At 60.9% G+C, this 24,337-nt stretch overlaps 1 protein-coding gene across 1 annotated transcript; it reads right to left on the bottom strand.

The window, feature by feature from the left end:
* Window positions 1-4,368: 4,368 nt before the first annotated feature.
* On the bottom strand, window positions 4,369-23,232 carry ONECUT3 (one cut homeobox 3). The gene is made up of 2 exons (XM_036845322.1): window positions 22,050-23,232; window positions 4,369-4,661 (listed from the first exon to the last, which is right to left on the bottom strand). Exons 1-2 carry the CDS (start codon window positions 23,230-23,232, stop codon window positions 4,369-4,371), a joined length of 1,476 nt encoding a protein of 491 aa, XP_036701217.1.
* Between the last annotated feature and the right edge of the window lie 1,105 nt (window positions 23,233-24,337).

Here is a 24,337-nt window from a genome sequence, read left to right as displayed (position 1 = left end):
GTGGAGGGTGGAGCCCTGTGGGAGCGGGGGCTCAGGGAGGGCTGAGTTCAGAGCAGAGAGGGGTGGGCTGGGAGAGGCCCGCTTCCACTTTCCCTCGTCCCCTTCCTCCTTCATGGAGGGTGAGCCCCATGCCTCCCCCTCCTGCACCAGCCCCTCCCCCCCATTCAGCAAAGGCACAAGCCCAGGTGAGTGACTAGAAAATAATTTATTGGAGGGAAACAAAACAACAAATCCAGCACAGCAATGGTTCACAACGATGACGATATATTTTTTTAAACTTTTAAGCCTGTCGCCTGAGGATAGGGTGGAGGGGGCCTCCGTTCCCTCTAGCCCTGGGGGTTTGGGGGAGGACTTTGGATGACCCAAATCGTGTGTCCCCTGAAAGCAGCCCTAGTGTCCAGTTGTGATTACACACTCAGGGCCACGTGGCCTCTTGGCCCCCCTCACCCCTGGTGGAGACAATCCCCCCAAAGACCAGCCCTTGGGGGGCCTGCCAGGGATACAAGAGGAGCCCAGGGAGCTGATGGGCTGGTGTGGCTGAAACTGCTTTGGGCCAAGAATGTGAGTGGCCCCAGTTCCAGCCGGTACAGGGGCCCCAGAACACGCCCCACACCCCCCGCCCTCATTGCAAGTGGGTTGAACCTGCGCCCCCAGGCCCAGCCCTCCAAACTTGGGCCTTCTGTCCTTCAGGGTGTGAGGGACCCCCTTTGGCCACCCAAACCCACCTTACCTGGGGCCTGTCCTGGAAAGTGGGCTCTCCCCTGGTGGGAGCATGGGCCCCGTGGCAGAAGAGTCATAGTCCGGGAGACTGTCCCAGAGCCCCCTTTCATGATTTTTTGGGGAGCCCCTTTGTTCTCTGGGTACCAGTGGGGGCTGGGAGGGAGGGCTCCACAGGTGTGCACCTCCTACCTCCCAGGCCAGACAGAAAGGTGAAGGCCAGGCCTGAGGGGGCTGGGGCGTCTGGGTGGAGCCCGGGCAGGTGCCTGCCTTGGGGGGTTGTCTCAGGAGGGCCCTTCAGATCTGGGGAAGTTGGGGTACACCCCGTCCCCCACAAACCTAGGCGACAAGACTCGAATTGGCTGATTGTCTGTCTCCTCTGAACAAGACACTTGGGAATTCATGCTAACGTGAGACCGACCGGGCGGGGGGCCCGAGGTGGCAGTGACGCCCACTGGTGCCCCAGGACCAGAACCCGGAGGGACTCTGGCGCCAGGAGCTGGAGGCCCCACCACCGGCCGCCTTCCTTCTCCACCTGAGGCCCGTCCACCCACCGCCGGCTGGACACAGATCCTTGGAAAGGGGGGATATTAACACAGAGCAGCGCCGAGGAGCACCGAACAGCACCGACTGGGGCATGAAACACAAGATGCGACATGGAATCCCCGGGGCTCCGGCCCCGCGGCCCCGCCCCACCCCCACCCTTCCACCTAGTACATTATCTTCAAGAAAAAGTACATTAGTCATGCATCAAATCAAATTCCATTGCGTCTTTTTTTTTCATTTTTCTTCCTTTTTTTTTTCTTAAATTACATTTGAACACAGAACACATAGAATAATAAATACTCTTATAAGACATGACTCCAAAAAACGAGAAACAGAACACGCCAGAGAACAGAAAGGTATCCAACGCTCTCTCTCTCCTCTCTTTCCTAAAGGACTCATTGAAATAAGAAATCTGTAAACGCCGCCGGTCCTTACTCGTGCGCTCCCAGACTCTCTCTCTCGCTCACGCTCCCCCGGCCCTTTAACTCTGACCACCCAGCTTCCCCTGCCCTGACATTCAACGCGTCTCCCACGGAGCTCACCAAAAGAAATGACATACCATCGTCTGCAAAATTATAATTTAACAGTATAAAGCTTCAAGTCACGTATTCCAAAAACTAGCTAAGGATTTTTTTTTTAATCACATAAACTATACATTAAATATCTTGAGGTATTTCAGAGAAAATTGTCAAAGGCTCGAAGGAGCTGTGCTGGAGGTGTCATTCCCTGTGTGGAGAATGGTCTTTGGTATGTGACAACCAGCTGGGTGTTAGGGCGAGAGGGGCTGGGGGGCTGGCCAAGCGGGGGGGGGGGGCGTCAGAAGGGAGATGGTGTGTGTGCACGTGCATGCGTGCGTGTGCGCATGTGTAATAGGAGGGTGTTTGAAAGGGATGCAGGAGTCAGGGACACTTCTGTGACCGGTGTCACTGGGGCTTGAGGGATCCCATCACCAGAAAGGTCCCATGTCCATTCCTAAGTGTCCAACAGGGGACAAACCCAGGCCCTGGCCTCTGACCCTTGGGCCTTGAATGCAGGACCAGCAAGTGACTTAACCAGCAGAGAAGCCCCGTCCCCGGAAAGCAGGTGCTCTCTCAAGTGGGGCCCATGTGTTCATGGCAGGCTGAGGGAGGGGCCGTGTCCACCCAGACCCCAGCTCCCAGCCCCCAGTGTGGTGGGACCAGTGTGTGCACAGGAGTGTGTACGTGTGTCTGGGGGGAGGGGTTGGTTGCTGAGCGGGAACGGGGACCCTTAGGATTCTGCCCCAACACCCAAAGGTTCTAGAAGCATCACTCAGATCCGGTTGCTTGAAAAGCGGGGAGAATAGCGAGTCGATAAGGACAAGAGAGCATCTCACACACGTCTTTGGTTCAAGAAAAAGGCACTCATCGACCTCACCACCCTCTCCCTCCCTCCCTCTCCCTCTCTCTCTCTCTCTGTCTCTCTCTCTCTCTGTCTCTCTTTCTCTCTCTCTCTCTCTCTCTCTCTGCTCTCTCTGGTGGTGGACAGGTGGCACCTGGGGGGCAGGGCCCAAAGCAGACCCTCGCCCACACCTGGTCCCCAGGCAAGGGAATCCTAGCATCCAGCACAAGTCCTTGGGGGAAATCTTTGGTATCAGGCGTGATTTTTCCAATCACAGACATGAACATTTGAGTGAGGTAGCCTTAACCTGGGGAGGAGGAGGGGCATTTCATTAGAAATGTCTCTTGCATTCTCAAAGGGGAGGGGTGTGGCCACCTCCCTGGGAGGCGGTGGTCAGGGGGTGGGAGGCGGTTTGGTGGGGAGAGGTTCCTTCTAGCCTCCAGCTCTTGAGCCCTGGGCGGGGGAGCAGGCTCTTGGGACCCAGCTGCCGGCCAGTCCTGGAGGTCACCTGGAGAGGGCGAGCAGGGGAGGTTGGGGGGAGGGGGGCGTGCTCATCTTCATTTCTGACCCTTCCTTCCCCTTTGTCATTTTTTTTTTTTCTTTTGGCAAAAATCAGAGCAAGCAGATTCCACCTTGTTCATCATCTTCTTTCTCTCTTTGGAGAAAAAGCAGCAGCAGTACAGGCTCACCCCTGCGCCCCTGCAGGCCCAGCGCCGCTCCCCCGAGCGCTGGGAGGTGGGGGGAGTTCCGGGGGAGTTCCGCGACGCCGCGACCCCAGCGCGCAGAGGCTCAGGTGCGCCCCTGCTCTCCCGGGGCCCGTTTCTCCGTGGAATCTGGGTGTTTTCTTCTGTTTCCTGTGGTCTGTCTCTCCCCGCGCGTCATTCATCAAGGTGCCTAGCGGTAAAGTGAAGTGGCAGAGGGATGTGGGGAGGGAGGCGTCTGGAATTACCCGCTTGTTTGAGCTGCCGTCCCCTCCGGTCTGGGACAGGGTGGGGAAGGGTGCTCGCCGGTGGGTGCTGGGCGGTCGCCGCTGCAGGGCCCCCCCCCCCAGACGTTAAGGCAGGCAATTCTTGGCACAAGGAATCCCGGCCGCCGGGAGGGGCGGCTGGGTCTTGGCTGCGGAGGCAGTTCTGCCGGCGGACCCGGGGTGGTCTTGGTGGGGTGGGGGCAGCGTGAGGCTCCAGCTCGACGTGGGCTTTGGCGACTTTGGAGGGGCTGAGTTCTCGGGGAAGGGTCCGTGGCGGGGGTTTGGGGGGGTACCGCTGGAGAGGAAGCCTCCCTGCCTCCTTCCGTGGGGTCGGAGGGCCGGCGAAGGAGGGGTTATTCTTTAAATTCCTTTTTTAAATACCCGGTTTATGTTTCTAGTATGTGCTTCTTGACCCGCTTTCGGGACGACACGTGAGCCCTGGTTTTCGTCGAGGCCCCCTGGGCGTCCTGCATTGAAAGGGAGCCCGGGAGCCCCTTTCTGTCACCCCCTCCCCTCTGGGGCGGGTGTGTGGAGGGCTTCCTTTGGCCTGAAGGGGATTGGGACGGAGGGAGGAGGGGGGCCCTTTTTGTGCACTTGGGCTGGGGGTGTGCTGCGTCCCTTCCCTGGGTGTGGGAACCCGGACGGCAGCCCCTCCAGGCGCCCCCTAGGGCGGGTCTCCGGGCCGGCAGGGTTGGGGCTGGGGGACGTGGGAGGGCAGCGCCCGGGCCGTGGAGGCTGGGAGGGCGCGGGAGGGGGGGAGGGGAAGGGGGCGGGGCGCCTCAGGCCTTGGAGAAGGTGGCCGCGGCGCCGGCGGGGCCCCCAGGGGCCGCGCCGGGCTCCTCGGCCCAGCGGTTCATGCAGCGGCGCCGCGCGTTCATGAAGAAATTGCTGACGGTGTTGAGCTCCAGGCCGAGCTGCTGAGAGATGGTGACCTGCATCTCCTTCGACGGCCGCTTGTTCTCCTTAAAGATGGCGATCAGCGTGCGCCGCTGCAGGTCGGTGAACACCAGACGCTGCTTCTTGGGCTGCAGCGCGCGCTCCTTCTGCTGTTCCTGCTCCTTCCGCTTGCAGGCTGCGGGCGAGCGGGCGGGCGAGCGGGCGGGCGAGCGGAACGCAGCGCCACCGCGCGGCCGGACGGAAGAAGACAGGCCACACGTCCCGGAGCGGAGAAACACCAGGAAACACACAGAAATAACGCGGGAAACGCGAGAGATGGAGGGAGAGACGACCCGGGGACAGGGCCAAAAGAGACAGGGAGACACAGAAAGAGGCCAGGAGGCAGCGAGTAGAGACCACCAGTAATGGAAGGAAAGGGGGGCAGACAGTCGTGGGCGGGGAGACAGAGACAGAGGAGGCAGATGTGGAGGTGGGGAGAAACAGAAGGGGACACAGTGTGAGCACACCTCCACAGGCACGGGTCGCCACCCCCTCCCATCCCCCTTCTGCATGCTGGCCCCCTCCCCAGCCTCATATCCCCAAACCCCTCCCCACCCCCCCCAAGAATCCTGACCTCAAGAGCACCACAGGTGTTGGTGGCTTTCCGCCCTCCCTTCTGCAGCCCACACCTGGGGGGTGCTGGGGAAAATGACATGGAAACTCTACATGTGAGTTATTTGGCTCAGTGTAGACCTGGGTGAAAGAAGTGGTTAATTCATAGGTCCTTGGAGGTGTGTCACAAAACCCAGTAACCTCCCCCTGGAATGATGGGGCAAGAGGGTTCTCAGAAGGGGGTGACAGTCCATGCTTCCTTCCCTGGTGTCCTCTGGCGCCTGGCCAGCTCAGGGACCCTGAACCAGGCTCACATGGGCGTCCACTGCCTGATTCTGGTATCTGAGCCCCCACTCTGGCCTCCCCCCACCAGCAGACCGAGACTGAGGTTTGGCTCCCCTCAAGTCCCCAGAGGAACTTCTGGAGCTGGGAGGATCTAAGGGGGGTTGCGAGACCAGCCCTCCCTCTCCCAGGGCCACCTGGCACGGAGGACCGGGAAGGCCGCAGGAGGCTGCCCTGTGGTCGGTGGATGATTGCAAAGGGGAAATGGCAACATCTCAGGGTGGTGGAGCTGGGCTGGAGCCTGTGGTCCTGCTCCTCCCCGCCCCAGCTCCAAAGCGGACCCCTCCCCTCAATGCCGTAGGGGCCAGTGGGTGGAAAAGATGAGCTTCACCAGCTACTTCCCCCCGGGGGCTGGTGACATCAGCACAAACTCTACCAGAGTCTCAGTTCCTCATCCACATACCAGTCAGGGGCAGTGGGCGGTGGACACCTGCCCTATCCTGCCTCCCCGCCAACCGCTTGCCCCAGCGACTCTGTCACCCCCATAGTGGCCGGTGGCACAGGCTGTACTAGCAGATCCCTGCTGCCAGGCCTAGTGGCCTGCTGGGACCACACGCCAAGCTGGCTTTTTTTGGTTCCAGGACAGTCTGAACCCGATGACATGCCAGATCAATGTCCACACACGTCAGCAAAAATAAATGAATGTCCCCTGCACTGTGGCTTGTTTCTCGGGGACGACAGGTTCCCCTGTGTGAACTGACGCACCACGTCCCTCCCTGGCCCCCTCTGACCTGGAACACACACGGGGCTTCTGATTGGCTGTTTCAGGTTTCATGATTAAAGAAGAGTGATGATCAGAGCTTACTGGACATTTCAGAAAAGCCTCTAATGAAGGAGAGAGAGGTAAAGTGAGAAAAATGGCAGGAGGATTGAGGGGTGATGCTCTCAGAAGAAACAGACAGGTCAGGCACTGTTATAAGTCAGATTCTTGGAGAGGTAAGAGAAAAATACTGTATCCATGAAACAGGACCACGAAAGGGGAAGACAATGCTCTTAGAATTTAAGTATATAATAGCTGGAATAAAGTCAACGTAAGAATTGGAACGTAGGGAATTCCTGGTGGTCCAGTGGTTAGGACTCGGCGCTTTCACTGCCAAGGGCCCGGGTTCAATCCCTGGTCGGGGAACTAAGATCCTGCAGGCCATGTGACTGAACAAAAAAATTAAAAAAAAAAAAAAAAAAAAAGAATTGGAACATAAAGCAAATATCCCTGGAAATACAAGTGGACACAGAGATGGAAAATGAGGGAAAGGTGATAACAAAGTTAGAGGATGAATGTGCAGGTTTGTCATCTGAGCAAGAGGCCATCCAAAACTAGAGGAAGGGAAGCCCAAATAAATTTTATATATATATTTTAAAAATCCATGGCTGGAAGACGAGAGTTCAGTTTAAAAGAGCCCATGAAATGCTCAGCTCAATGAATGAAAAATAATACACTCCCTGAGGTTCATCCTCGTGAAATGTCAGGGACCCAGGATGAAAAAGAAGATAAAAGGTCCCAGAGAGGAAAGCCACATGCCATTTGGAGACCTAAGAATCAGAGTGGCTTTGGGCTTCTTGAAAACTGGTAGCCAGTGGAACAATGCCTTCAAAATTCTGAGGGAAAACTGTATTCAGCTAGAATTGTGTGACCGGCCAAACATAAGCATGAAGATGGACTAAAGATATAGTCAGACATTCAAGGTCTCCAGAAGTTGACTTCTGTATACCCTTTTCTCAGAAAGCTACTAGAGGGTGTGTTCCATCAAAATGAGGAAGTAAATCAAAAAAGGAAGGTGTGGGAATCAGGAAATGTGATTCAACCTAGAGGAAAAGGAAAAGAGGCCCCCCAAATGAAGAAGGGAGAGCCTGAAAGACAGCATGACAAAGGCACCAAGGGCACGGAGGACAGCCCCATTCAGATCAGAACAGAAGAACCAAGGGAAATGGAAATGTCCTAACATGCGTTGGTTTCGAATTCTGTTGGAGGATGTAGGAAGAGTTTGTGATTGGCAATCATTAACTCCTGGAAAAACAAACAGCCGTACAAGAAAGGAAAAGCAATCCTGGTACTGTATGAGGCAAAACCTAGGAGATGAACAGTGTACCGGGCAGCCTTTTGTATACAAAACAGGGGAGTGAGAACATTTGTTCATATTTTATCTGCTTAAAGAAATGCTGGAAGGAAGCACAAGGAACTGCCTTGACCTCCCATCTCCTTGGAACTTGGCCAGCCTGCGAGGCTCAGGAGAGGAGGCCACCTCCCCGACTCTTTCAAGGGAAAGCTGGGTCTCAGGCAGCAAGGCCAGGGAAGAGTCAAAACTCAGCCAGGCCTTTACATTCCAAAAGAGGCCTTTCTTGCCCTCCTGTTGTGATTGTCAATTCATTCATTCACTCATGCATTCATTCATTCTCAGCAATTTTCTCATGAATTCACTATGCATTTACACTAGGGACAGAGATACAAATGCTCCTTTGTATCAATGCTCTAGCTTGCAAGAGCTTTACATGTCCAGTGCCTTATAATTCCATAGGGCAGGAATTTTCCTTCTTACTTACTCAGAGAAGGTAAGCCCCTTGCCCAAGGTCGCCCAGCAAGTCCTGGCAGGGGCAAGACAGCAGCCAGGGTTGACTGGCAGATGGGAGGGAGGTAAGATGTGGGTCGCCTCTTTGCCCCTGGCCTCCCCCTTCTCCAATCCAGAGCCTAATGGGGGCCCCAGAGGCAGAGGCTGGGGGAGGGGCCGGGCGAAGCAGAGTGGTGAAAAAACTTCGCGTTTTGTCGATCGCAGCAAAAAGAGGCTCCGCTCGCCCCCCTTCCCAGCGTTCAATCTAATTACAGCTCCTCACAGCCCGGATCGATCTGGGCTCCAGTCGGAGCTGTTTACCTCGAGCAGCTTTTGTCACCACTTCCCTCCCCCACAGACCCCGGCGGCGCCGGCCTGGAGGCCCCTGCCCCTGGCGGGGGTGTGAGTGCCAGCATGGGAGGTGCCCCAAAGCCCCCCAGCAGCGGGTCCTCACTATCGCTGCCCTGCCCCTCATCAATATGCCCCCCAGCGCCCAGCATCACCTCAGCCAGCCCTAAAAACCACTGCACCCCTGGAGGCAGCCCCAGAAGGAGGAGAGGTCTGGGTATGAGCCCCTTTCACAGAAGTGAAAACCAAGGCTGCCAGAGGACCGGCCAGGGAGCAGGGCTGGGGAAAAGGAGCTGGGGGAGCAGCCTGGGAGGTACTCATGGCACCAGCCAGCAGCCTCACACTGCGGTGCCACTGCTGCGGCCACCTCTTCCACGATGATCTCCAGTGGGGCCCGCCACTGTGGTGTACCTGCATCCCCTCCTCCACCTGCACCACTTCTCCCTCCATCACCTCCTCCACCATCGCCTCCTCCACCTGAATCACTTCTACCACCATCACCTCCACCATCGCCTCCTCCACCTGAATCACTTCTACCACCATCCCCTCCACCATCCCCTCCTCCACCTGAATCACTTCTACCACCATCCCCTCCACCATCCCCTCCTCCACCTGAATCACTTCTACCACCATCACCTCCACCATCCCCTCCTCCACCATCCCCTCCTCCACCTGCATCACTTCTCCCTCCATCCCCTCCTCCACCTGCATCTCTTCTACCATCATCACCTCCTCCACCATCAGTGTCACTTCCACCTCGTCATGCCCTCCATCACCTCTGCTTCTGTCACCTCCACCACCCCCACCTCCTCCACCTGCATCACTTCCACCTCCATCGCCTCTTCTGCCATCACCTCATCTCCACCATCATCGGTGTCCATCTACCACCATCACTTCCATCATCTGCATCAATTCCACCACCAGCCCCTCCTCCTCCACCATTACCACCACTGTACCACCACCACCTCTCTCCGCAGCTGAACTCCGTCATCAACACCACCTCTGCTCTCATCACCTCCTCCACTTGTACTTCCACCACCATCACCTCCATTTTATCACCTCCACCACCGTCTCCTCCAAAATCCTCACCGACACCATCAAACCCCATCCTAGAGTCCACCTTGTATGTGCCCAGCACAGGGGGACTCAGCCCAGGTTCCCTCACCAGGGCCACCCAGCCTGTGGTGGGGAGACAGGGAGTGGCCTCAGACACAGGGCCTCACCACCAACCACGGTTGCCATGACAGCCAGCAGAGGAGGAGCCAGCTGGGCTGGCCTGCGGGATTGGTGTGGTGGGGTGGGCCTTCATACATGCTCTGGGACCCTGGGTGGGTCAGTTCCCTTGCAGGGCCTGCCTCAGTCTCCTCAGTTGCAAAATGGGACATTCTGCCTCCTTCAAACATTTTTCAGGGCACGTCAACTGCCCAAGCCCTCCCCATCTCACTTGGCCCCTGGCCCCCCACTGCCTCTCTGTTCCCACCTCCTCCTGCTGCCCCTCACTCAGCTCACTCCTCCGTGGCCACACTGGTCCCATCCCCCGGGCACAGTCCAACCTCAGGACCTTTGCACTGGCCGCCACCTCTGCCTGCATCGCTCTTTTTTATTTTTAAAATATTTATTTATTTATTTGGCTGTGATGGCTCTTAGTTGTGGCCCGTGGGATCTAGTTCCCTGACCAGGGCCCTGACCTGGACCCCCTGCATTGGGAGCACGGAGTCTTAGCCACTGGACCACCAGGGAAGTCCCTGCCTGCATCGCTCTTCCCACGTTTCTTCATTGTTCCCTTGCCTCCTTCCATTCTTCGCTCAAATCTCTTCTCTGTGAGGCCCACCCTGACGCCCCCTCCAATTTAATACTGCAACTTTCTCCCTCCTCTGCTTTTTTCTTTCTTTTTTCCACACCATTCTCCCACTCTATCCAGGGGTGCCACAGAGTGAGGGTTTTGGACCCAACTTTCTCTCCTGTCCACCCTCCATGACCCCAGGGACTGAGAATCTGATACTTGGAGCTGCTGATTCCGAGATGCTCTGATCTTAAAGATGGTGGGGAAGATGATGGAGATAGAAATGATTCAGGTGGAGGAGGGGATGGTGGAGGAGGAAATGGAGGGAGAAGTGATGCAGGTGGAGGAGGGGATGCAGGTACACCCCAGTGGTAGGTACACCCCATCCTGTTTCCCTCATTGCTATCAGTCTTTTTGGAGTCCAGGGATGAGGAGGGTCTGGGGCTGGCTCCTGGGGGTCCCAGAGGCCCTGGAGGAGATCAAAGGCGTTACAGAAGAGACCTTCTTCCCAAATCAGCCGCCTCACGGGGAGCCCAGTAGGCGCTAATGACGGGCTTTTCAGCTGGTCTGGCCTGCGGTTCCCGCAGTGACTGGCAGGGGGGCCGTCCCCGCCCCAGCGCTGGCCGGGACTCCAGGTAGGAGGGTGGGCCCTGTTGGTCTGCGTTTCAGGTGGCGGCAACGGGAGGTGAATTGGGGGGACCCTCAAGTTCCCTTTCATTTCAGACCCTCGGAGACTTGCTCCCATGGCACCTCTGTCCCTCCTGCCTTTCTAGAAAGTTGCTCGCCTCCAGGGGCCCAAGAGGGCAGTCAGACCCGCCCCCCACCGTGGATTACTGCATGGTGACGGTCTCTGAGTCTCAGGTTCCTCGAATGGAAAATTGTCTTAATCGTGATCTCTGCCTTGCCAGGCTCTGAGAAGGGGTTTAGCCAGAAAAGTCTTGAATACAATGGTGGGGCTGAGATGAGGCTCCCAGCTCCCATATGGGGGCCCCGGGGAGGAGCTAGGCTCTGGGCCCCACTTGCAGGGCAGCCGTGAAGTTTCTCCCCCTCTCGGGGCAGGCCTCAAGCCTCAGCACCTTCCCTAGAATCTTCCTGGAGGGGGGAGGGATGGAGAAAATGAGGTCTGGAGTAGGGAGTTGGGCTGCCTCAGCCAGAGAACTCCTAGACATCCCTCAAGGCCCAGCCCCAGTTGCCCTTGCCCCAGGAAACTCTTCCCCTCACCCTCAGCAGAGCCCCAGTTCTCTCCCCTAGGAGCCTTCTGGTGCCCAGCACAGAGTGTATCCACAGGAGGCTGCTGGCTGGCTGTGTTGTCCAATGCCTGACACCCCTGTGTGGGTGGTAGGAGACTCAGCCCAGACTGGAAGACCCTGCGCAGGGAGACCCGGCTGGCCACTGCCCTGGAGGGCCCGGTAAAGCAGGGGGACCCCAGGGAGGGCCCTCAGCAGGGAGCAGCCTGTCCGCAGTCAGCCAGGGAGAAGCTGGGGCTGTGCAGCAGGCGGGGGACGGGGGGGTGCCCCTGGATTCAGTCGCCCCTCAGGGGATGGAGAGGATCAGGCCCGCACTGGAGGGAACTGGGGTTGCACCTGTTCACCCCCATCACCACCTGACAAACACCCATCTCCTTCCCCCTCCTTCTCCCCCCTCCTCCCCCAACTTCCCCTCCCTTTCTCTCCCCCTCCTCCCTTCCTTCCCCTCCTCCCCCCCGTCTCCCCCTCCCCTCTGGCACCCTGCGCCTTCCTCCTCTCCTCCTCCAGAGGCCCACTGTGGTCTGGGTGGGTGACGTGGGGGGGGATGGGTGCCCCTGCTGTGCCTGTCCTGGGCCATCCCTGGCCCCAGCCGGCTGACCACGCGGGAGTCTGTCTGTCCCCCATCAGTTGGGTGTGCCCGCCTGGCCGGGTGGAAGGCGGTGTGTGCGGTGCGGCTTTGCTGTATTTGGAGGAGTAGCCACGCACAGCAGACCACACGCGTGTGAGGAACGGGGAGAACTGGGAGGGTACCCAGAGCCTTCGGTGCGACAGGCAGACAGGTGGGCAGCGGGCGGGGACCTGGAGGGGCGGTGGGGGCAGAGGCTCAGAGGATGTGGCCGGTCAGTGGGCAGCGGGGGAAGACCCGGGGGCCAGCAGGCCTCAGCGTGACGTTTGCTTGCAGCTGGCCTCAGGGGTTGGGGACACAGTGTGGATGTCAGACAGAGGAGGCAGTGTGAAGAATCAAGGGCGGAACGTGACTTGCTGGGTGTGACAGCCAGTGTGCGTGGTGCTGAACCCACTGGGTCTGAGTCTACAGGATGTAGGTTGGGCCATCGAGACCCCGGGGTGGCTCCCGTCTGTCTTCTGGCCTTGGGCCTGCTAGCTGCCCCACTGCCCTGCCCTTCCCCGTCAGCGGGGACGCTGGGCCTGGGCTCCAGGGGCCGAGTGGCCCTGAGCACACAGTCTGTGGACACTGGTTTCCTGCTTTATAGAGCGGGCCCAGCGACCCCTGGTCCTGATGTCCCCGTCTGTCCGTGGGGTTGAGGGTCCCAACTGCGCAGTGGTCGGTCGCGAGGGGTTAGCAAAGCTGGCTCCAAATGCGGGCCAGGGCGGACCCCGCAGCTGCTCACTCCTTCCCCCCTCCCCCCTTCTCTCACACACTTATCAAGCACCTCCTGTGTGCACTGTGTGCAAGCTCCCACGGAGCCTCGATGTGGTGTGAAAACACGTCACCCGAATAATCGCACAGATACAGGGAAACCGATGACTGACTGTTCCCAGACGGGGCTGCCAGCTGCCCCCGCTGTGCGGCTCGGGATGGAGGTGGGCAGGGTTGGGCTATCTGGGGGGGAAGACATGAGCCCGGCTAGGGGGGAACAGATCTGGGCGTGGAAGGTGGAACTGGAGGCCGAGCTGGCATCGGGGACGTTTGGGGCAGTCGGGGAGAGGGGCTAGTGAAGTCCAGGGGGGAGAAGACGCAGAAGCCAGGTGGCATCAGGAGGGTGACTCCCCCCGCCGTGAAAGCCTGGGTCTGACAGGGGAGGACAGCAGCCGGGCGGCGGCCCCAGAAGTCAGCGATGCAGGCACCTGAGCAATTGTGCTCATCCCTCTGTGTCACCCTCTGCGCAGTGTCAAAGCCACCACAGAGCCACTCTTGCCTGCCCCCAGGGCCCCGGCCCTGTGTGCCTGTACCACCCCCTTCCCAGTATCCGTCCACCTGGGCACGGGGTGGTGGTGTGGGAGCGGGAGCCAGAGCCACTGTCCGGTTCCCTCCCCTCCGGCCACCTCCTGCGCTCAGCTCGGCTTCTCGGAGCAGACAATTCAATACGGAGCCGGGTCCCCGGCTGGGATGATGACCGGTTTCCTTGGTGACACGTCCCACCCTGGCCACCAGCTGCCCAGCCCCAGATGTGGGCCACATTGATGCCACCACCCTAGCGGCTTGTCCCCACTGGGCTGAGCTGCCCTGAGCATCCCCCGCTGGCTTCCCCTGGCCAGGGACAGTGAACGACTTGCCCAAGGTCACACAGTGAGTCACTCGGAGGGGAGCCTGGAGCATGTACATGCCTCGGACCCCGCTTTATCCACAGCCTGCACCCCTCAGGGCACCGGGAAGAGGTTCCCATGGGTGGGGGGAGGGGAGTCATCTCCAGGGAGACGGTGCTGAGCCAGGACCCTGCCCTCAGATGCGGACCCCCTGGAAGTCTCAGCAGCCCCTCCTCTGTCTCCGATGCCTCTCCACTCTCTGCCCCTCCACCCCTCCCCTGCCCGCCAGGTCCACACCTCCCCCTCCCCCAGCCTCTGAACGCACCTTGGCTGTCACCCAGCCTCCCTCCCCACCCCCCTGCTTCCCCTGATGGGATTTTAATGGCCCCATTTTCAAATTAGTTCTGAGCCTTTCAAAGACTTATCAGGGAAATGAGCGTTTCCACTGGGCTCTGGGCTGCCCCTCCCGGGGGGCTCCATCTGGTGGTTGCAACGCCTGGGGATGGGGGGACGGGGGTGTCCAGGGGCAGATCTCACGCCTTGAGACCCGCCCCCCCATTCAGGCACTCGGGGGCAAACCTCATCAGCGACTGCACACAGAGCTTTTATTTTTTAAAAAAATGTTAAGAGTCACAGCGGCCGACAGTTGGAAATGGATTTGAAAAAGATGACAGGAAAGGAACCTTCTGTGATAAGAAAAAGCATAGAGAAGCCAAAGCAGAAGAGGCCGGCGGGGGGTGGGGGGCAGGGGGGGGAGTGGGGGAGGAGGACCCATCATTTCAGTGACTGGGAACCTAAGCCACAGATAAACTCACAGGCAAAATTGTCGTGCTGCACGTGCTCACTGCGGCCCTGGGGGCGACGACAAACCACCTGGAACGTCCTAAATGTCCATTGGGCAGGGACGTGGTTTAAGACAGAAGGAAATGGCCAAAGAGAATACTATGCAGCAGGCAAAAATGCCTTCGAGGCTCTCTCTTTCCTGATGTGGATGTGCCGGGTGTCGGTGAAGCAAAAGCACAGCAGAACCGGTGTTTTTTAAAAAGAGGAAAAGGAAAAGGAAAAGGAAAAGTACGTGCATTATGGCTGCCGGATTAAGTGTAACCTCTCTTTAGAAGGAGCAATACAAACTGTGGTTTACAGTAAAGGGACTTGCTCCACTTAAATTTGGAACTTGGCGAATGTGTCCGCTGTTTGAAAAAAATAATACAGCATTTTTTAAAGAACAGGGTGGGTAGACAGGAGGGAGGTGGAGGAAGCGAGCAGGGACTTTGCCGTTGCTCCAACGCGCGCAGGAGGCTTTTCTTTACGTGCTTCGTTCTCAGCCGGGCTGGGGATTTTAGTCTCCATTTGGGGAAACGGAGGTGCACAGGAGAAGCTCCTTGTCCACAGTCCCGGGCCTGACCGCCGCCGCGCGCATCCCTCCCCAAGCGCCCGGGCCCCCGCGCTGTGCTGTCTGCGTTCCAGAAGCAGCGACCCGACGTTCCGAGCGCACAGCCAAGCGCGCCAAGTCCGTCACCGCCCTGGGTTGGGCCGGAGGGAGGCGAACCCAGAGGCGGCTCCCCACGGGTGGGATGTGACTTCCCCCGGGGTGGGATGCGGGCGCTTGTTGAGGGCGCGCCGGTGACCCTGAGGCTCGGAGGACGCGGGTGTGCAGGGCAAGGGGCCGGGTCCTTACACTGGGCTGCGTGCGCCCGTGTCCCTCCAGCCTGTGGAGGACGGATGCACACTAGATCCTTTCGGGTTTGCGAGATCCCACGTCCGCTGAGGACAGACGTGCGGAACGCGGCGGCCCCGGCTGCACTCCGCGGCTTTGCTGGCACTGCGAGGCGGCGTTGGCCTGGTGGTGGAATCTGAGGCACTGACATCTTCCCTAGTGGGCGCGGATGCGCTATGGTGCGTAGAAAAGCATGAAACCCGCTGTGCCTGCACCAGGTCCCCCATCACCTACCTCCGTCACCGCGGGCGGACGCGACCCTCTCCCAACACCCCAGCTCTAGGGAGTGGGGTCCGGACAGCAGCTGCCCAGAAGCGGATGGGTAGGAGAGGTGGCCCAGCGGCTCAGCTGGGGGCCCCTGAAAAATTCCCAGGCGCCAGCGCAGGTGTTGGGGGAGGGAAGCGGGTTCTTCCCTGCGCCCCCAGCGCCGGGATGTGCCAGACCCCGACCGGAGGGCGGTGGGGGTCCTGGGCCGGAGTCTGCGCGCACTTGCCCTAGTGTGGATGTGGGCGTCTACACTTGTGTCCCGTGAGGATCTACACTTACATCCCTGTTCCTTCGCATCTCCGCTTGCATTCCCTGCATGCATCTACACTGTGTCACTGGCATGTCTACACTTCCGTCCCCTCTCTCCAGAAGCCCGCGCCGGTCATGGGCGCCTCTCCTTGTCTGTTTCCATCTGCTGACAATCTGTGGCTTTGTGCGTGTGACTCTTTAGGTCTAAACCCCCGGCCTACCCTACATCTGTCCATAGGGCAAGACATCAGCAGCAGGAGAGTCCCGTTTCCTAGCCCCACCATGTCCACACCTACTCAGCAGAGGGGAAAATGAGGCCGCAGGTGTCCCTGGACTGCCCAAGCTCAGGTAGGTCTCCCAGGCTGCCCCTGGCTCCCGGCCAGCCTCTTCCCTCCCCCACGAGCACAGCCTTCCTTATTGATCAAGGGCCATATTTAATTAAACACTTGATTCAAACCAGCCTGAGCTTCCCTGGTTAAGCTGAGCTCGCTGCTGCTACGTACAAAGACTCCAGCCGCAGCAGTCCAGCCTCCATCCTTACAGCAGCTCTGGCTTCCCACCTCCCAGCCTTTGTCCTTGGTGGTTCCACCTGCATTGATGCAGGACAGAAAGTTAGGGCCGTGGCAGGAAGTTTCCTCTACTTCTGGGCTCTTGGGAGCCATGAGGCACGGTACTAAGCAGAAGAATGATGAGCTCTGACTTACTGTAAGAAGCCCCCTCCAGCTTTGGAGAGAGGACATCAGGGGAGGGAGTGGAGCCTGGAGACCAGCAAGGAGAAGGCAGCGGCCAGAGGTGGGTTGCTCAGACTAGAGTGGCGATGGTTGATAGGGAGGGAGTTTAGGGAGAATGGCTGGGTCTTGGTTAGTCCTAGGATTTTCAGCTAGGGGGACTTCAGAATAAAGGAGCCAAAGCCCAGCTCCAGCCCCTCACCCGGCAGATTCCTCTGTGCGCTTCTCTGTGACGTGGGAACGACCATCCTTGTCTCTCAGGCAGGAAGGGACTATCGGGACTTGGGTCCAAGGAGGGCTGGACCTCCAGTTCAGGGCCCAGGTTCCCCCTGAGGGCTGGCAGCCAAGAGGGGGCAGTTCACCAGGAAAAGCAGAAGCAGGTGGCTCTGAGTTCAGCAGGAGGACACTGGGACCCGGCCCCCATCCCCAGGGTCTCTGGTGGTTCCTGGGGGGACTCATATGGGTCCGTGATCCTGTCCAACTCTGAGTCGGAAGGAAAAGTGCAGGCCTGCCCTCCCGGCCCAAGGGTCACCCAAGCGTGTTGTAAACTGGACCTTGACATGACCTTGAGAGCCTCCCTCCTGTCCCTGGCCTCAGTCCACTGAGCTCCCCTCCCAGCCTTTGTCTCTGCTGGGCCACCTGCCCGGAATGTCCCCCCATCTCTGAGGGAGGTGGGAGCCTGAGCATCTCAAGCCCCATTTACTAAAGGCTCTGAGTCACCCTGAGTGTGCAGCTTTGGCAAGCACCTTTCTTTCAGCCTTGGCTTGCTGGTCTGTAAAATGGGCTCAATATCCAAACTGGCTTAAAAGGTCCCTCATTTCTGGTGAGTGAACCAAGGGGGAGGGGGAGGGCTTCGGGGCATCCCATCCCGCCCCCTCCCCATCTGACAACCTACCCCTCTCCTCTCCATCCCCCTCTGCATGGAAGTGGAAGCCAGAATCAGTGAACCTGGGCAGGGTACTGGTGCCGCCCCACTTGGGTCTTGTGGTCTAGAAGGAGGGACTGGTTTGGGGGACCCAAGGCATCATGCACAGCCCCTCATGGCCCTGGCACACACAGCCCCAGACAGTATCCCCCCACTCCCTGCTTCCCTGAGGAGGCCTGCAGTGTCCCCTCCAGGTCCCAGACCCCTTCTGGCTCCCCTGCCCACTCTCTGTGGGTCCCACAAAGCACAGGCTGCCAGGTCCTCCCTAAAGACAAGGAGATGTGGGTGTGAGTGGGTGATTAAGCAATGTGGCCTCAGGGTACAGGGTCTGTGAATACATTCTGAGGGGCTCTGGGGGGGGCCAGGGTTGATAAGAAAAACCTCAACAAACACCTAGGAGGTGGTATCTGATTCTGTCCATTTCTCAGATGAGGAAACTGAGACTCAGACCCTCACCCAAGATCAGTCAGTGACAGAGACCGGGTGAGGCCAGGTCTCCAAATTCTCTGCTGGGGTGGCTTTTTGGAGGGGTCTGTAAGAGGTGTGGACCCTTGTGGGTGGATCAAGGTCAGGTTTTACTGAAGGTACATTGGTCTTTGTGGGGGTGGGGGGATGGGGGAGGGGAGAGGGGGTCGAGAGTGCTTGCGGGGGGGATGGATAGTGTCCCCCCAAGTGGGACTCCGGAATTGGACCTTGTGGGTTGAGTCTCTTCAGCCTCAGGACCCCCCCCCCCCATTCAACACCTATCTGGGGATGGTGGCTGCAGAATGGGGGGAGGGGTGGGGGAAAAGCCTGTCCTAGCCTGGCGGGGGGCAGCTGGTGTGTCTTTCCCCTTTCCATCACCATCCCTTCCAGACTCCAGGCCCCTGGCCACCGCACTGCAAAGCCACCGCCAACCCTGACATCTGCCCTCACCGTGCCCACCCCTGTCACCTCCGGAAATGGCTCCCTCTCTGCCTCAGTTTCCCCCACAGCCGGTCTCCCACAACCTTCAGGGATTCTGGGTCTGGGGCTCATCAGCAGGAGAGAAGGAGGAGGAGGAGAGGGCCCTTCTTTCAATCGCCACCATCTGATATTTTATATATATTTTCTGATCAGTTACAAAAAATACTTTTCCTCCGGAGTTGCAATTTAAACAATATTTGAAGACGGCCGAAGTTATCGACCCGGCGACGGTGATGAATTAGAGACGGTAATTCGAATTCATCGACCGCCCCGCCCCCGCGGAGTCCGCCAGCCCCTCCCCCAGCCCCTCTCCCGTAATTACTGTTTGAGACAGAGTCGGGGAGGGCTTCGAAGAGGCGGCGGCTCCGAAGCTGTGGGACTGAGGATCCTGGGGTGGAGTAGGGCTAGACACCCCCCAAGGGCAGTGGGGTTGGGGGGCTGCAGGATGGGCCATCCCCAGAATCTCAGAATGTCAGACTCAGAGCCTGGCTCCCCCAGTGCACACACATTGTACAGGTGGGCAAACTGAGTCACAAAGAACAGGCAGGCCTGGGGGCAACGCAGTGGGGGACCCTCAGGTCTACCTGGCCAGATTTCTTGGGTGCTTCAGAGAAACAAAGAAACTGCTCTTCCCTCCTCAGCCCCAGAGCCGGGAAGGAGAGAGGCAGGAGAGCTGGGAGGTGACAGGATCTAGACTAGTGGAAGCCGGCAGACGGGCAGCCGCTGGGACCTCTCAACTCCCCTTTCCAGTCTCTCCTTTTCTGTCTCTTTGTCTCTCTCTTTGACTTTCTCTCTTCTTTTTTTTTTGCCACTCTCTGTCCTTCCTTACCTATCTCTCTTTCTCTCTGTCTCTGCGTGTGTCTTTCTCCCTCCTGGTCCAGCGCAAGGACGGGACTACCGGACGGGACGGGACGACCGGAGCAGCTCGGCCAAGAGGCGAGGCCGGAGGAGGGCCAGCGCGAGGGGGTGGGACTGGGGCGCGGAGCTGCAGGGTCCCGGGAAGGTGGGCGGTTTTCGCTGGGCCCGGGATGGGGCGGAGGAGGAGGGAGGGCGGCGGTGAGTGCTCCCTGCCGGGGTTGGACTGTGCAGGTCTGGGCGCCGGGAGGTGCTTTGTGCTGTCGCTTGTGGGTCGGCGCGTTGGGGAGGGATGCGCCCCGCCTCCCCCGCCAACCGCTGCGATTTGCCGCCACTTAACCGCTTTTCATTTGCGCAGCGACCGGAACTAAAGGCCTCTCGGCCGGTTGGTGCCTAATTACCCCGGCCCGGCCACCTCTGACATCCTAAGGCCAGCCCCGCGCTGTGGACAGGGTCCTGAACGCGCTAGAGGTGTGGCGGGGGCCCAGGGCCGGGCGCGCGGACCAGGCGGACGGGGGGTGGGGTGGGTGGGTCACACGTGGGCAGCGGCCTGGAGGAGTCGGGGACAGGCCGGGTGTCGCGGTTCAATGTCCCCTGGGCCTGAGCATGTGCCAGGTCCTGCGCTCATCCCCTCCATTTCCCCCACGTACCCCTCAGACGGCCACTATTCTGACTCCCACTTCAAAAGGGGAAACCGAGGCTCAGAGAGGTGAGGCATCTGGCTGCCGCCGCAGAAGTCGGGGAGGCCCGGCTGGGATGCAAATGCAGCCTCAGTTTCCCCTGCCCTCCCCGTACTTACACCGACTCTGGGAGCTAGTGCCCTGATGGCTGGCGCTGATCCCTCACAGCAGGCACCCGCCACAGGGACTTCTCACCTGAGGCTTGTCATTCTAAGACACCCTGGCCAATCTGTTGGGTGGCCCCGAAGTGTGCCACTCAAATACCACAAAGAGGTCCAGTTAGTTACATGACAGTGACGGTGGACAAAAATGGGAAGTGGTGTGTCCTTTGGGTACACGCGTGTCAGACACAATGTCCCCAAAATACATGTGCCGGGGAGGAGGCCGAAGGTGGCCAGTGTGCAATAAGTCAAACCTCACAAGTGACCCCATTCATTGAGGGCTGCTTAGTACCTGAGCGTCAAAGCCATGCCTTTGGCCTGCTCCCTAATCACCTGCATCACATACGGCAGGCTGTGGCTGTGTGTTGGTGTGACTGAGTGTCCCCTGTGAGCACACCTGTGTCATTGCATGTGTCATGAGCAGGACAGAGTGGGTACTGCCCTTACACAAGACCGTCCAGGTTCCTGATGCCATTTCTAACATTTCACGGCCACCTTCCCACGCACTTGGTTACCTGCCACATAAAAGGAGGATTTAGTCCCCCATGTGGAGAATCTAGGAAGCCTATCCGAGGCTCAGGCAGTCACCTTGCTCTGCAGAAGGGGCAACTGAGGCCCGCGTGTGGGTGCAGGTCCCCCAGGTTGTCCAGGACGCCTGGGGGGAGGGGAGCAACGAACACCGACCCCTCTCCATCCCCCAACAGCACCCCCTCTTCCCCAGCCCCCCTGCCCGGCCCCTCACAGCCAAGTCCCTCCCTGCCTCCCCGCTTACGGGGTGCCTGGTTCGAGCCCCAGCCCACTCCATCCAGCCCCACTCGCCCCTGTGCGCAGAGAATCGATCGATCAGGCGCCCGGGGCCGCTATTGTCCCCACTGCTGGGGCGGCTGCGGCGGCTGCAGCCCCTCCCCAGAGTGGCCAGGAAAAGACCCCCCCCACACAAGCCAGGCCACCATGGTGAGAGTGGGGGCTCTCCTGCACCCCACCACGCACACCCAGGAGAAGGGGTCCTGGCCGCCGGCTCTCTGGGGGCAGATGTGGACCCAGCTGTTGTCAGCTAGGAGGGAGCGAGGGGGGGGATAAGCATCATTGTGAGTGAGAAACGGAGACAGAGGCAGAGAGAGGTAGAGAGGGAGCGGGACAGAGATAAGGAGAAAGAATGAGACCAGGAGGAAAAGGGAGATCGAGCAAAAACATAGACCCCAGTTCGCCGGACAGAAAAAGAAGCAGAAACGAGAGAAACACAAAACGGAAAAGAGAGGCCGGTGGGGTGCGCGCACCCTAACCAGGAGCAAACGCGTGGGGCGGGCGGCCGGCTGGGGTGTAAAGGCCTCCGGGCCGCGCGGGCCGAGGGTCCCCCGGGCTGCCCCTCCCCCGCCCGTTCTCGGGTGACCTTTGCCAGCGGCCGGAGAGGGGGAGGGGGCTATCGATCGCGGAGGCCCAGCTACAAAGAAGCGCGCGCTGGGGCCGGGGGCTGAGCGCGGGCCCGGCCCTGGCTGCTAAGGTTCTGGCACCCGGTGCACGGTCCCGGCGCTCTGCCCCGGGGCTGGAGGCGCAGCGAGGGGCCGTTTGGGAGGAGGGGAGTGGCACCCCGAGCTGAAAGCGGCGGCGCGTCTGGGGCACCCACCCCCTAAAACACACACACACACATCACACACACAATGAGAGACCCTGCTGGCAGCTTGGGGATCCTCCAGCAGTCTAAAAAGGGTTCAGGGACCCGCTCCCAGTGCCCGCAGGGGCTGGGCGGGAGTCTACGGGAGGGACGGCGGCACAATCCTTTTCCCCCTTTTGCTGACGGAACTGACGGGCAGGGGCGCAGATCACACTCTAGCCTCCTGCAAGGGGGTCCAGAGAGGGCGGCGGGGCGCAAGGCCGCCGACTGGGGAGGGAGCCGGAGCTCTCCGCTGCCGCACTCCTTGGTGCTGGGGAGCCCCGAGCCGGACCCCTAGGGTCGGGCGGTACGCGCCGCGCTCCTACCTGCGAGGCGCAGCGCCGACATGCGCTGGAACTCGGGCTCTTGCAGCCACTTCCACATCCTGCGGAAGGTCTCGCGGCCCGACTTGAGCTTGCTCCAGGGCTTGGGGTTGCGCAGCAGGTCGGAGAGCGTGCCCTGCGAGCGGCACAGGATGCGCTGCGCGAAGATGGCCTGCGGGATGCTGTAGCGCTTCAGCTCCGCCGTGATGCGCTGCGCCACCTCCTTGGTGTTGATCTCCTCGGCCGCCGCGCCCGCCCCGGGGCCGCCGCCTCCCGCGGCCGGGCCGCCGCCGGCGGAGTGAGGCCCGTGCGCTCCGGCCGCCGCCAGCCCGCCCAGCGGCGCCAGCAGCCCGCCGGTGCTCCCGGCGCCCGAGCTGCTGCCGCCGCCGCCGCCGCCTCCGGGCAGCCCGCGGGCCAGCGCGTCCTCCGCGCGACCCAGCAGCGCGGCGTGAGGCTCGAAGGCGGCGGGCGGCAGCAGCTTGTCCCCCGCCAGGTGGCCCGGCGCGCCATAGGCGGCCAGCGGCGGCGGCGGCGGCGGGGGCTGAGGGGCGCCGTGCAGCGCGGGCGGCAGTGCGTTGGGCAGCGGCGACAGCGGCGACCCCATGGCGGGCAGCTCCTTGCCGTAGGGCCCGTAGAGGTGGCCCACGGAGGCGAGCGCCGCGCGTTCGTCGCGCATGAGGGTGAAGCTGCCGCTCACGCTGGCCGCGAGGCGCTGCGGCGGGGGCGGCGGGGGCGGCGCGGCCGCCGGGTGCGGGTGCGAGTGGGGGTGGCCGCCGTGCGCCCCGGCTACGGCCGCGGCCGCCGCGTGCTGGTGGAACTTGTCAGCCACGGCCGCGAGCGGGGGCAGGTGCTGCAGGGGCGTGAGCGTCGTGTAGGTGCCGCCCAGGCCGGGGGCCTCGCAGGCCATGCCCATGGCCGGGTGCAGCGGGCCCGCCAGCTCCCCGCGGAAGTCGGCGCCGCCGCCCGCGCCGCTCGAGCCGCCCGCGCCCCCGGCGCCCCCGGCGCCGCCGCCGCCGCCGCCGTCCAGCAGGCTCGCCATGCCCGCCACCAGGCCGGGGCGCCCGGGCGCCACCAGGCCGCGGTGCGGCGCCGCCGCCGAGCGCGCGTGGCTCGGGCTCAGCAGCTCGCCCGCCTGCGCATGGGCCACGCCGTGCAGGGCCCCCAGGCTCTCCAGGCTCAGCTCCATGCTCGGCCGCCTCGCGCGGGCCCCTCGCCGGCTCGGCCGCCCGCCCGCCGCGCGCGCTCCTTGGCGCCGGCCCGGCGCGCTCAAGGCCGACGCATGGCCCCCGCCCGCTCCCCGGTGGCTGCGCGCGAGGCTGCCCGGCTGAGCGGCGCACGGCCCGGCCCGGCTGCGAGCGCGGCCACCAGGATGTGGCGGGGGAGCGGCCGCCGGCGCCCGGGCCCGGGTCTGACGTCAGTGCCCCCGCCCACTGGCTCCCCTCGCCGCCGCCTCCCGCCGCCTCGCTCTCCGCCCGCCCCGGCCCCTTTCAGTGCCAGGCAGGCCGGAGTGGGCCAGACTCCAGGCTTCTGGGGTCCCCTGCCTCTGTCTCCGCCGTGCCCCCTGGGGACTGGTCGTACCCGGGGACAATGGGCGGGGGTCGAGGACAGACTCTGCCGAGTTGGGACTGGGGACCTCGTCTCTGGGTCTCTGATTCCCTGTCTCTCCCGAGGGTCGTGAAGGTTACTTTCCTACCTGGCACCCAGGAGTCCATCTTTAGGGAGTGCGCAGGAGTGTGGCTGAGTGGGGGTCTGTGATCGTGCTCCCCTCAACCCACACAGACCCCCCAGGAGGTGGGCCCTCTGCTCGCTCACCGCCCTCTATCTCAGCACAGGTAGGGAGTCACAGCCCCCCACAAAGGTCTGTCTGGAGCGAGTGTGCTGAAAGGGGGTCCTCAGGCTGGGTCATGGCCTGTGCCTCCCAAGTGTCTGGATCTGCCCCCATGTGTGGGCACCTGGGCCTCAGTTTCCCCAGCTGTACAATGGAGCGCCTGGACTCAGGGGTGCCCAAGGCACCTCCCACTTCCAGGTCCTTCTAGTTTCCTTCATCTCCAGCGTGGGAGCAGCTTGGGGGTGACTCTTAAAGAACCCCCCTCCCCCTCCAGAGCAGGCAGGTCGAAGACACATCCTCCCAGCTTCCCACGAAGCCCCTGGTCCAGCTCCACGCTCTCCCTGGGGTTTCTCTTTTAGGGAGGAGCGAGGCTGCTCCTTTTCCTCACCATGTGGAGACAGGTGAGGCCCAGGGATCCTTGGGAACTGGGATAAATGAGAGGGCCTCCCACACTCAGAGAGAC

Source organism: Balaenoptera musculus, chromosome 3 (assembly GCF_009873245.2).
Source record: "Balaenoptera musculus isolate JJ_BM4_2016_0621 chromosome 3, mBalMus1.pri.v3, whole genome shotgun sequence".
Taxonomy (NCBI): Eukaryota; Metazoa; Chordata; class Mammalia; order Artiodactyla; family Balaenopteridae; genus Balaenoptera; species Balaenoptera musculus.
This window is presented reverse-complemented; position numbering and strand designations above follow the sequence as displayed.